The sequence below is a fragment of the Poecilia reticulata genome, linkage group LG11 (assembly GCF_000633615.1).
Source record: "Poecilia reticulata strain Guanapo linkage group LG11, Guppy_female_1.0+MT, whole genome shotgun sequence".
NCBI lineage: Eukaryota > Metazoa > Chordata > Actinopteri > Cyprinodontiformes > Poeciliidae > Poecilia > Poecilia reticulata.
In genome coordinates this window covers 10791870-10803165 of record NC_024341.1, presented here as the reverse complement: position 1 = coordinate 10803165, position 11296 = coordinate 10791870, and the positions used below count along the sequence as shown (strand labels likewise).

General features: G+C 37.8%; 1 protein-coding gene and 1 long non-coding RNA gene across 6 annotated transcripts in view; both read left to right on the top strand.

Annotated features, from left to right (window-relative positions):
* ccdc126 (coiled-coil domain containing 126) overlaps positions 1-3540 on the top strand; it is a 5340-nt gene extending 1800 nt beyond the window's left edge. For 2 of the 4 annotated variants that reach the window (XM_008421690.2, XM_008421689.2), the window contains exons 2-3: positions 1393-1982; positions 2796-3540. In XM_008421690.2, the coding sequence (XP_008419912.1) occupies positions 1742-1982; positions 2796-3037 (483 nt within the window). In that variant the 5' untranslated portion in view covers positions 1393-1741 and the 3' untranslated portion in view covers positions 3038-3540. Of the gene's footprint in view, positions 1-1387; positions 1983-2795 lie in introns of all 4 variants that reach the window. The other 2 variants (XM_008421687.2, XM_008421688.2) reach the window with 1 other exon arrangement.
* A 1917-nt stretch (positions 3541-5457) lies between these two features.
* LOC103472225 (uncharacterized) lies at positions 5458-11199 on the top strand. Of its 2 annotated transcripts, XR_001777074.1 has the most exons (5): positions 5458-5822; positions 7065-7129; positions 7747-7861; positions 8330-9894; positions 10003-11199. It is a non-coding gene; the product is annotated as an uncharacterized LOC103472225 (long non-coding RNA). The 2 variants fall into 2 exon arrangements; XR_534826.2 differs by having other exon boundaries at positions 8330-11199.
* The last annotated feature ends 97 nt before the right edge of the window (positions 11200-11296 follow it).

Genomic DNA, 11296 nt, shown 5'->3' with positions numbered 1-11296 from the left:
ATATATACATACATCTCCACTTAAATCTGGATAAATGTTTTGAAGAAACCACACACTATTTCAGAGGATGCTGACCAAGATATGAGGAGGAATATTTTACAGTCACTGAAGGCAAAGGTTGAGGAATTTGATAACCACGACTAAACATATATTTAGACGATTCAAAGTGAGGCTGTCAAACCTACAAACTCCATACCGACTGTTAACACTGACATAGTGGATGGCATATTAAAAAAAGGAGGAACACCTCCTGCCTTTTCCAATGAGACAAGAATCTCAAACAAACATGGAAACGGGTTTTAAGAATATACAAGCATGATACCATGAGCCTCCTGGAAGAGTCCTACCTGGAGTCCTATGAAAATATGTGGGCTATGCTTCAGAAAAGTCTGGTCTTTTATTACAACCCTGTGTGTGTTTGAGAAAATTCACAATACATTTCAACCCGGTTTTTGTTGTTTAGTACAAAGATGATTGTAGTTGTTCTGTTTTGTTTATTATAGCCTTATCCAAGTGCATGTTTCACTGTCCAAAATGAATGGAGCACTATAAATGTAAGTCGGCCTTCCAGTAGCACTTCAGTTTGCAAAGTGATGCAAATTGAAAAGAGTGCTAGCATCACAAACATTAATTCACGTGTTGCGTTTAACAGTAAAAACAGTAAAAATTGCTTTGTCATGCTTTTAGCTACATTTTTTTGGGGGGTTTTGCACAGGTCAGAGGAAAGGACATGCATATCTACAAAAGCCTCAGTTCAGATTCAGATTGTGTTACCTCATCTTTTCATAATTTATAAATTCAGCCGCTGTCCCCTTTCTGAACCTGACCAGGAAGTGACACTCCCACACCCACAGAACTCTCCCGAGATAGAATTTGGTGACAAAGTTGTGAAAACTGAGAAATGATCACCTAGTTTTTATTCTCTATGTGCACATCGCCTCCTTGGCCCCTTATTTTCCTAATTTCAATAGCCATTGTGTGGCTGAAATGAGAAAAAGAATGCCATCCACGATCCTTGTCTGTTGCCTGGTCTTCTTGTGTGGAGCTGCAGAATGGGCCTCTATGAAATCTAAACTTGTAATTGGGTTTCTGGGCTAAAAGGACTGAAAGAGATTTGTCTGAGTGGACTATTGTGCACCCAGAGCCAAAGCAGCAGCAGCAGCAAAAAAAAAAAAAATCTCTAATAACAGCAAAGTAGCTTAGGACGTAACTTTCATGCTGCCTTTAGCTACATAATTGTAAAAAAAAATCTGAAAAATGTCATTTTCTAAATCATCAGCTCTAAATAAAAGCTCTGTTTAAGCATAATAAAATAATGCTCTGCATTTGCATAGATTTTAATTGTATTAATTGTATGTTTTTTGTTTTTTTTGTTTGTTTTTTTTAGCGTAGGTAACTATGCCTGTGGAGCCTGTACGCCATGACTGCATAGATGATTTGGTTTTCAAGATCTCGCAAGCAAAGAACTCCTCCAGAAGCTCCTGATCGCTGGTTTTTAAGGGCGTCAACTTGCGTCTGGTTGCACTTCCTTGATTTTGCAGTTGCTCAGCACTTGCTCACCTCCTCCACGAGAGGCAGGATGTTGGTAACTTTTGCAGAACTCTGACCTTACTGAACGAAAAGGCACCACGTTTTCTAACTTTACAGAATCGACTGCACATCAAAGGTCTTTGGCCTTTTGAAAGGCACCTCTACCACCCCCCTCCCCCTCCCCATCCCTCCTTCATCCTCGCCCAGTACCATGCTGGGTGCACTCTTTCTGCGGAGGAACATGTCCCAGAAGCTGAGTGTGCTGCTGCTGGTATTCGGGTTGGCGTGGGGACTGATGCTGCTGCGCTACACCGTGCAGCAGCCTCGCCATCAGAGTAGCGCCGAGCTGCGTGAGCAGATCCTGGAGCTCAGCCGGCGATACGTCAAGGTCCTGACGGAGGAGAACCAGAACGCGCCGGGGGGGCCACAGGGAACGTCCATGGCAGGATATGGTAAGCAGTTTCAGTCAAAGTTATGAGATCTAGTAGAAGTATTCAAACCCCTTGAACGTTTTTGTATTTTATCACATTACAACCAGAAATGGGATACTGCTGTCGACAGTTTATAATATTGGGACGAAAACAATTAATTGACTTCCGATTGTCGATTTAATAGTTTCTTATATTAAAATGACTTCCAATCGATTCACTAAAAATGTCGGCTTAAGCCTCCTTTCAGTTTGGTAGTTTGGCCGCCATCCAGAAGAGGGCGCCGCTGGTCATTCTTAAGCAGAGCCAGTTGATGCAGAATGCAAAATGGCAGAGCCACACAAGAACAGGAGTCCAGTGAGGGATGCAAAGACTTTGAGAACATTTGACAAGCTCCCTACGTTTTCTCCTTTATTTTTCTATTCAGCAACTTAAATAGTTGCTGTTTTGTTACGTACAAGTGTATTTTTATATATGTGTCTTTAGTTCAATAATGTGAGAAACCCACAATTTTATGTTTTTTTTCAGTCAGCATTTAATACAGCTGACACAAAATAATGTGTTTTTTAAATTGAACATATTATGATAAATTTAAATGCCTTTTTCATACGACAGAAAATAGAGGTTTTTAAGAAAATGGCCGCCTGTCAATTAATCGTTAGCCGATCGATCAGATCGGTCAACCATAGATTAACTCATTAATCGTTAACTTGCATCCCTAATTGGGATTGTGATAGACTAAATAAAAATAAATAAAGTGCATAATTACGAAGGGTGATTAAAGCGTCACAAACATTAATCCACTCTCTTTTTCTAATTCCGTCTGTGACCTTTTAGCTGACCTGAAAAGGACCATAGCTGTGTTGCTGGATGACATTCTGACACGGCTGGTCAAACTGGAGGGGAAAATTGAACTGGCGGCAAATTCCTCTTTAACAAACACATCCCATGCAGCAGCTGCAGCGGCAGCGGGGGTTCCCGCTGGCCTGCCGAAAGCTTCTAAGCAGGAGTCACCGGAGAGCCATCCTGGGATGTCGCGTCTTCATCCACACGTCCCCAAAAGACCTCGACCACTTTAAGAAGCCTCCCCCTCCATCACTGCTCACTGGTGTATCGACACCAAGTGATCAAGTAGCAATAGAGATATTCATGCATATCCGAAATCCTAAAGTGCTGGATGTGAAAATTCAGCCCAGTCGGAGAAAGAAATGATGGACTTCTTTATTCTCCTGTATTTCCTGCGACATCGAGACTGACATGTTCATATTTTATATTTGCATTGCAAACATTCTTTTTTGCCTTCATTTCTTCTTTTTTTTAGGGGGTTTTCTCTTAACCCTGCAGCTTTTGAGCTTTTTGACTGTTAAAATAAATGCAGAGAAACCAAAACAAACAAGCTGAACATTTAATTAGAAATCTGACAGCCTTATCTTAAATAGATTCACAAGACAAAATACTAAGCTCAACATTACACTCATAATAATAAAGAATGGCTATATGTTAAGAGTTTTTAGGAGGGACCGATAAATAAGATTGTTATTTTAGCCTGTGATTGTTAAACCTAAATAAAGTTTGCTCTTAAGAGATAATCCAAAGAATATTTTTTAGCACTTCAGTCAAGGCAATATAAATGTGTGTGTTTTGCAGTGAGAGTTGGTGTGGAAAGTCCGACCACCGTAAGCATCTGTCCCCGAGTGTGTGGGCTTCCTATATCTGTTGAAACCTAATGAATCCCATGTGCCGTTTAGAGCTGTTTGAACTGAGGTAATGAGGAACATTGAATGTACTGCACCGTCGGTAGATCTGTATCGTTCAGGATTCGTATTGCACTGTGATTATAGAGACTGTCTCAATACACTAGGCTCATCTCACTTGTGCTTTAGAAATGTTTAAAAGGGAGAGGGGAATATCCTGGAATGTTTGTTCCAGTTTTTCTCCTTTAGTCGCTTTCTGTATTGCTAAAAAGAAACTGGTGAAATACCTCACCAGTTCACTCATTTACAGCTTTTTTTTTTTGAGCACTTAAATTGAGGCTGTTTGGGAGTTTTGTGTGACAAAGTCAATGTGGATCAAGAAAACACTATAATTAAAAAAGGCTTTGCTTCATTTTGTTGCTTGGCAATTAGCAACTGAGCTAAAGAGGCTTGAATTACCAAGTGGTGCTTTGACAATAATGCTGTGATTGCTTCATAATCTTAAAGTGATATATTAGATCAGCCAGCCACTTTGAGAACAATTTCCTTATAATTTGATATGAATCAAGTGTTTCTTATTTTGAATCAGTTTTAGGTCAAATTTTGTCTCAGAAGGCAATTAAAGTACCAATATACCAATTTATGGTCTGTAACTAATTTGCATTTATATTTTACACAGCAAAGGTATTCACCTTTCTTGACCATGTTCCTGTAAAAGCAAACATCAATAGCTTTTATTGTGATTTTATGTGTTGAACCAACACAAAGCAGTTCGTAATTGTAAAGTGGAAAGAAAATGTTTGGTTTTCAAATATTTAAGAAATAAAAATCTGAAAGTGGTGTCATGCATTTACATTCAGTTTCCTGGATCCCCTTTTGCTATGTTTACAGTCAAAGTAACTTGGTTCGTCTGGGTGGAGAGTGTCTTTGAACATCAATTTTCAAGTCTTACTGCAGATTCTGGATTTGACTGGATAAGTTCTATTCATTTCACAAATGCTTTATTAAATAAAATGTTGTAACTCGTACTATCCAAGGTTCTTCAAACAGTGGTACTAGTGTGATCTCTTTTGTTCAGCAGCTATCTTATAAACAGCCAATGTGCTCCAAGATGATGCTGGTCATTTTACCGCTTTCCCTTTTCATACTTGACTCTTTGGAGCATAAATTGGGAGTTTCTCAGGAATATATGTCTTGTAAAAGCCAATGAAGATTTAAGGTGAAAAGAAGCAGCAGGAGGTCACTTGGTTATATAGGCTTGCTTTGCCATTGATGTATTTTTACCAGTTTGTGGTATAGACAATCTTGACCAGCAATTTGTTCTCCATTTTAAAGTAACAACTTCCCATTACTTGTACCCAGGTCATCTACCAACTGACCTTTAAGAAATCTACAGACGCTCTTTGGGGAAAAAAAAGAAAAGAATAGGAAGAATTTTCACATTGGGAAATGAAGCCTGAAGTAATTTTACTATCAATCACTGACTACTGGATATCTGCAAAACATAGTTTTTCTATTAAATTTAAGTCGCCTGCTGTGGAGAGGGGCACCAGTCCCTCCACTGTGTAGCTGGTTTAGACAGTAGATGGATGAATAATTAAAAAATAAAAAATCTAACCTACAGTCTGAGCTGTTGGGATCTAGAAATTGATATTTTACCAATAAGGATGTTATTGTAAATGTACTAACACTTTTTTTTTTATCGATTAGAAATCCTATTTTTGATAACAAAAGGGAATCAGGACTCAGGAATTTTATTTGGTTATATGTTAAAACTGCTTGCCATACCTTCGCTTTGCAGATAGTGGGGAGCCATTCACAGCCCAGCGTTTCCTTGTTGTTGCAAAAATGTGTTGAAACCCAACCTACCTTATCCACCAATCACAGGAGAGCGTTTCCTCCCACTGTATCTAGCTCATCCACGGTTTCACAAGGAGAAGGTAAAAGATTTACGTTTTTTTAACATGAAAAGAGTAAACAGTCGACTGTATTGTAGCCTTGCTACCTGCCGCCATGTTTTTACTTGCGGGTATTACTTAAGAACCTATTTTAGGTTATATTAAACATTTTGTTAGACCCCCATTGCTGTTCTTTTTATGCTGAAGCTTGTTTTCAGTTGCTATACCATCAGTTACAAAGTGACATTAACGACCTGAAACGACGAGATAAGGTAAGTAGTCTTACGTTGTACATTTTCTTCCCTTTTTATTGTCTGTTTTAAGTTTATATTAAGGTGGTATAATAAAACAGTGATTTCGATATTATCTGGAGTCCTTTTAAATGTCTCTTCTGTATTTAGCTCGTGACGGTTATGGACTCATTATATTCGGAAAAACCAACACCCTCCAGTGTAAAATTCAATTGTTTCAACCCCTGTGTTGAACCAATTGTGCAGGTCCACCTATACACCGGGAAGGTAATAGTTTTGCCTGCTTTAGAATTGACAGATGGAGCTATATGGATTAGAACATCATCGAAAGGCTGGTGTGTTTCAGTTATTGAAACTATAAGGATCCTTTACACAGATTGATAACGATGTATTCGAAGATTAGAACAGTTTTTTATTTCATAAGACCAGTAAAGAGGGATTTATTTTTATTTTAAAAAGTAGGGTCACTATTTATGAGTATGTCCATGTACTGTATAGTAAATGCATTTGATCCGGCTTCCCTTTGCATGAATTACTGCATCAGTGTGATGTGGCATGGAGGCAATCAGCCTGTGGTTCTACTGAGGTGTAATGGAACCTAAGATTGCTTTGATAGCATAATTTGGGTAATTTCCATTATTGCAAATGCAGTGTCCATGGACCGTAGACTGCCTGTGGGGATTGGGTCAAGTTAGGTGAGATGAAAAAGGGATCAATAAAGCAGCTCTTGGTACTTTTGCTAGGGTGGACAGACACCAAGTCCTGCAGGAAAATGAAATCAGGGTTATGGTTCGCATTCGTCAGCAGAGGGTAGTAGGAAGTGGTATAAAATGTAACGTTAGATGGCACTAGTCTTAATAAGACCAGCCAAATTATTCCTAACTGAGAGCAATTCACACTGAATTTCAAGCTACTTGAATTATGTACTTCTTCGCTCTTTAGAGACAGGGAGCTTGATTTTGAAATGAACTGCAAAATTTAGTTCAATCTAAGAAGAGGGGTTTGTCCTTCCACTGGTGTAAGCGACCAGCTTCTTTAGCAATGCGGGCCATTAGCAATGGCCTTTTGTTTCTCGGCCTCTTCGTGGGGGTTGTCAGTAACAGTCAAGTCTTTGGTGAAATAACGTGTCTAATTTTTGCGCCTTGACTTATTGTATTTTTAAGCTTTCTTTCTAAGGAGTATGTTTATGTTTCGATAAGCCCTGCGAGCCGTCACTGAAAAGCTTACAAATTCTTCATACTTGTGATTTTTAACGTTTTACAGGTTGTGAATTATTTAAGTGGAGAAGATTTCCTACCATAATATCATTTCGGAAAAGTCAGTACAAGGTAAGCATTTTTTTTAGTTTAGCAAATTATTTTTTTCTTTACATCTACTTTACTTTAAAGTTACTGACTCCCCAGAGCCCTAAACATATAGGCTTTATGATGGTATTTATAAAATATGTGTTGGGTCTATTTGCTGCGCCACAACTCCTCATAACCTTTTAGGGTAACACTTGTACGCATCAAAATATGATCCAAGTTGTTTTGTGCCTCCATCGTTTGTTTAGAATTCTTTTTTAAAAATATGTGTTAAACAGCATAATTAAAACTACAGTTTAAATATATTTCAATTATATTTAAAAACGACAAAAATTGAAATTGAATTAAAAAACACCGTTTTATGTATTTATTTCCATTTCAGAGTGTCCCATAAATACTCCCTTGAAGGAACGGTTTTCTTGATGAGTTAATGGCACGTGAAATGTCACGCTTTTTGTTTTTATTAGCCGTGATGATGTAGATTTGCCACAAGATGTCAGTATCGTCTTATATTCCTTAACCAAAGAAATGAAGCGTCTTCATTCGAAAAGGATTTACTCTGTGGGAGCATTTGCTTTTGGAAGTTAAATTTCACCAAAAAGGAGATGTCGCTTCTCCTTTCTCTCCTCTTCCTCGGACAGTAAGAGCTGGAGATGGATGAGGGAGCCATCATCGGAGTAGATTATTCCATCTGGAACCTCCTGAAATCCACAGCCTACAGCCATCCTGCTCAGGAAGAGCAACGATGATGTTAAGGTTGGACTTTGCTTCACTTTTTGGACAGTAAATGATATCATTTAGCTTTGACTTGCTGTTAAAAATGTAGAGAGTGTGGCGTTTTCAGTCGATTTTAAAAAGTCTTTCTCACCTTGTTTTCTCTGCAAATGAAGTGTAGAATTATCCTCACAAATGCAGGTATGGCAGATATGATCAACGAAAACGTCATTTAGACAAGTTATGATTTGTGAGTAGGAACGCAGCAATATGCTCCGACCCTAAAGGGAAATTTTCTCTTATTGTCTACCTTTGCTGCACGGGGTCTCCATCATCCTAATGATGCAGCTCTCCTTTACTATCGAAAAGCGTAAATTGAGATCCTTTCTTGTGCCGTTTAGGATGCGGCGCCATTATTAGTCTCGTACGCGTACCATAATGAAGATGAAGAAAGATCAGTTTTATTTGTACTCTGCAGCAATGAAAGTTAATTTCTCGTTCTTTCCACAGGCGAATACTGAGAGGCTCCATTCAAAGTTCAGCCTCCCCTCTCTCTTCTTCTGTGGTGCTCTAAAGGAGCAATTTAAATCTGCAAGTATTCATCAACAGATTTCTTGAAATCGAAACTCGTTGACATGCATTAGACGTCCCGAGCCTCATCCTCAGGCTTACAGCTTTCTTTTCCTTCTTTGCGTTTTGCAGCAGATATTACAGTTTTTTTAGCGTACCGATGATTATCCCGATTGGTTGCGCTTATTGCTCAAGAAGAGGAAACAACGGGGACCCTTGATTTTTACAGCCTGTGTCTGGTGAACATGTTTAACGGCGAGTGTCACAGATTTACCTCTGCGTTACTTCGCTTTGACTTTTACAGTTTACTGGGCTATAAAATAAAGTGTTTTGAATCAGTAGCTTGGTTTTTGTTCGAATTTAGTCGCTTTAGTCAGTTGACAAATGTCCAGTGTTTTAAATAATTTCATCTTGTCCAATTGAAGCACCAAACTGTAGGGTTGCATAGCATGTCCCCTTTTTTTTTTTTTATCAATCAACATCACTTCAGATGTGGATTTTTATATCTTTAGAATACTATGTCATGAAGAGGTTTTTCCACTTGCTTTACTATCTTGTCATAAAAAACTCCGACGAGCTTGGATACAAACATGCATCAACTGGCATCACAGAAGGCACAGACAACTTATCAGTTCTTTTCATTACATCCTTTTGCCTTTTTCTTTCACTTTTTTCTTGTTTATCTGCATGATTTTTAAGTAAATTCTTCATTTTAAAGGGGTTTACTTGTATGATGTCCCCAGAGATTACCAATGCTTAGCTGATCAGCTCTGTTCTTGTGCCTTTTGTGATGTTATCAAACCTAATCTAATCATACCAGATTTTTTGTTTTTGTTTTTGTTTTTTTTTCCGGTTCGGTACGATTAAGAATTGTATTTTGTGAAATCCTGCTGCAGTACAAGTCCATGTTTCTTTTATTTCCAGTTTTATTGGCAGTGAAAACAAATATACACCATTGGACGCTATTTTGTTTTTTTATGAAAACAACGAGAACATGCGCATTAGACGTTTTCTCAGGGTTTTATTGGGAGCTTCCAGGCACAAACAGGAGAAGATGAACATTACGCTGCATTTATGTCAAGATCGAAATGATGCAACTTTCAAATGTTTCAAGCAAGCTTTTTCCCTCTCACCGTGACATAAGTTAATAACATGCTGTCAATAAATTACATAAACAGGGCTTGCTATTAACTAAACTATGCCGGAAGTCAAAAAGAAAAAAAAAACAAAAAAAAACATATAGGTCACATCTACTATAGAAATCCTCGTCTATTCGCTGACACATATTTGTTTGTTATTTTTCTTCTTAGAAACCGGGAGCAAAAAGCATCTCTCATGTGAATGGGCTAATTAAACAGGTAGACCCTCAAGGAATGGAGGTCACTTTATCTGTAGACCTTGCTCCACTTAGAGGGAGTCAATAATCACTGCTGACACGTCCCGGAGGCCTCTCAGTGTTCTGCATTCATTCGTACAGGTTCAGAGATAAGTCGTAAGGCTCCAAGGTAGGTGACGTGTCGAAGTGACACGAGGTTCAAACCGTGCAGTGTCTTTCAATAAAGATTTAATTAGGTCTTTATGTGGTAATTGAGGTTTCCCATCTTGTTTTCCAGTTGCGTTCTTACAGAACTGGTGAAAGTTACTGTTCCTTAAAGTGAAATTTGGCGTTAACACCTCCTACCATCTCTGAGCAGGTGCAAGTGGAGTAAAGGAAGGCAAAGGCAGGTACTTTCCTTGATTTTTGGGGGGTAAATATTTTGTTTTATGATCTTTGTTCCACCTACATTAAGGCCACTCAGTGCAACTGGAATGGTGACAATAGCTTAGCATATGTAGAGTGGAATGTAAAAACTGGGAGGGGACTTGCGTTGTTTGGTGTTTATTTGGAAATTTGATGCAGAGGTTAATGAAATCCTTCACAATTGATAGAATTTAAATGGTGTGAAGCTCAGAAAGTAAATAAAATCAAGGACCAGATCTAGATTTTACATATACGTATACTAAGAGCTAAGAACAAGACGTTTTCTGACGGCAGGAAGCCATCGAAAACTCTACAAATGTTGGCTTAAAACAAAAACTGGTGAGAGATAAAGATAAAAACATCACTTCTGGTCTGATTATGTTGAAATAGTAGACATGTTATTCTGTATGCCTTGCTGGTCTTCTTTTATAACTTTATAACTTTTATAACTTTTAATACAGCAATATAGACTGAAATCTAACATTTGAGGCATGTAAAATGAGAATTTTAATTGTATCATGAAAACGAGATATTGAAAGGGGTTTATAATTTTTTTTTTCAAATTAAAAATGGTGCTTGAATGCCTCACAAAAGCTTTGTTTTGCCTTTTTTCAACAATAAGCTAAATTGTGTCAACCTGGGAAAGTAATTTGCCATAAATTTGAGAATATGCTTATAATGACTTTTATGCAAACCAAAAAGGAAAAATAAAGAATTATCACAGCATATAAAGGCTTTCTGGATCGAAACAAACGTGTGATAACTGAATAAATACTTGCTTTCATATTTCTTAAGAATAAAATTCAAGCCCTATTACACTTAAAACTTTTGCACAATTTTTAAGTTTCAGATCCTGTGAACAACTGCTTCACATCTATTAAAACAAAAACAATTAAATGCATTCCAAATTCTTTTAAATTGTGCATTTAAAATCTCAATATTCACTGCCTATTTCATATTTGGCAGCTTGACACCAAACAGTATTTTTTTAAATATAATTCTTTTGGGCGTGACAATGCAAAAACTGATCACATTTAAGGTATTTATAAAAAAAAAAACAAAAAAAAAACATGAAAGCAAATTTAGCTCGCCAGACAAAAATGAAAACAGTAAACGACAGGCAGCAGCCAGGAGGAGAAAGTTTTCCAACAAGATTAGCACAGAGC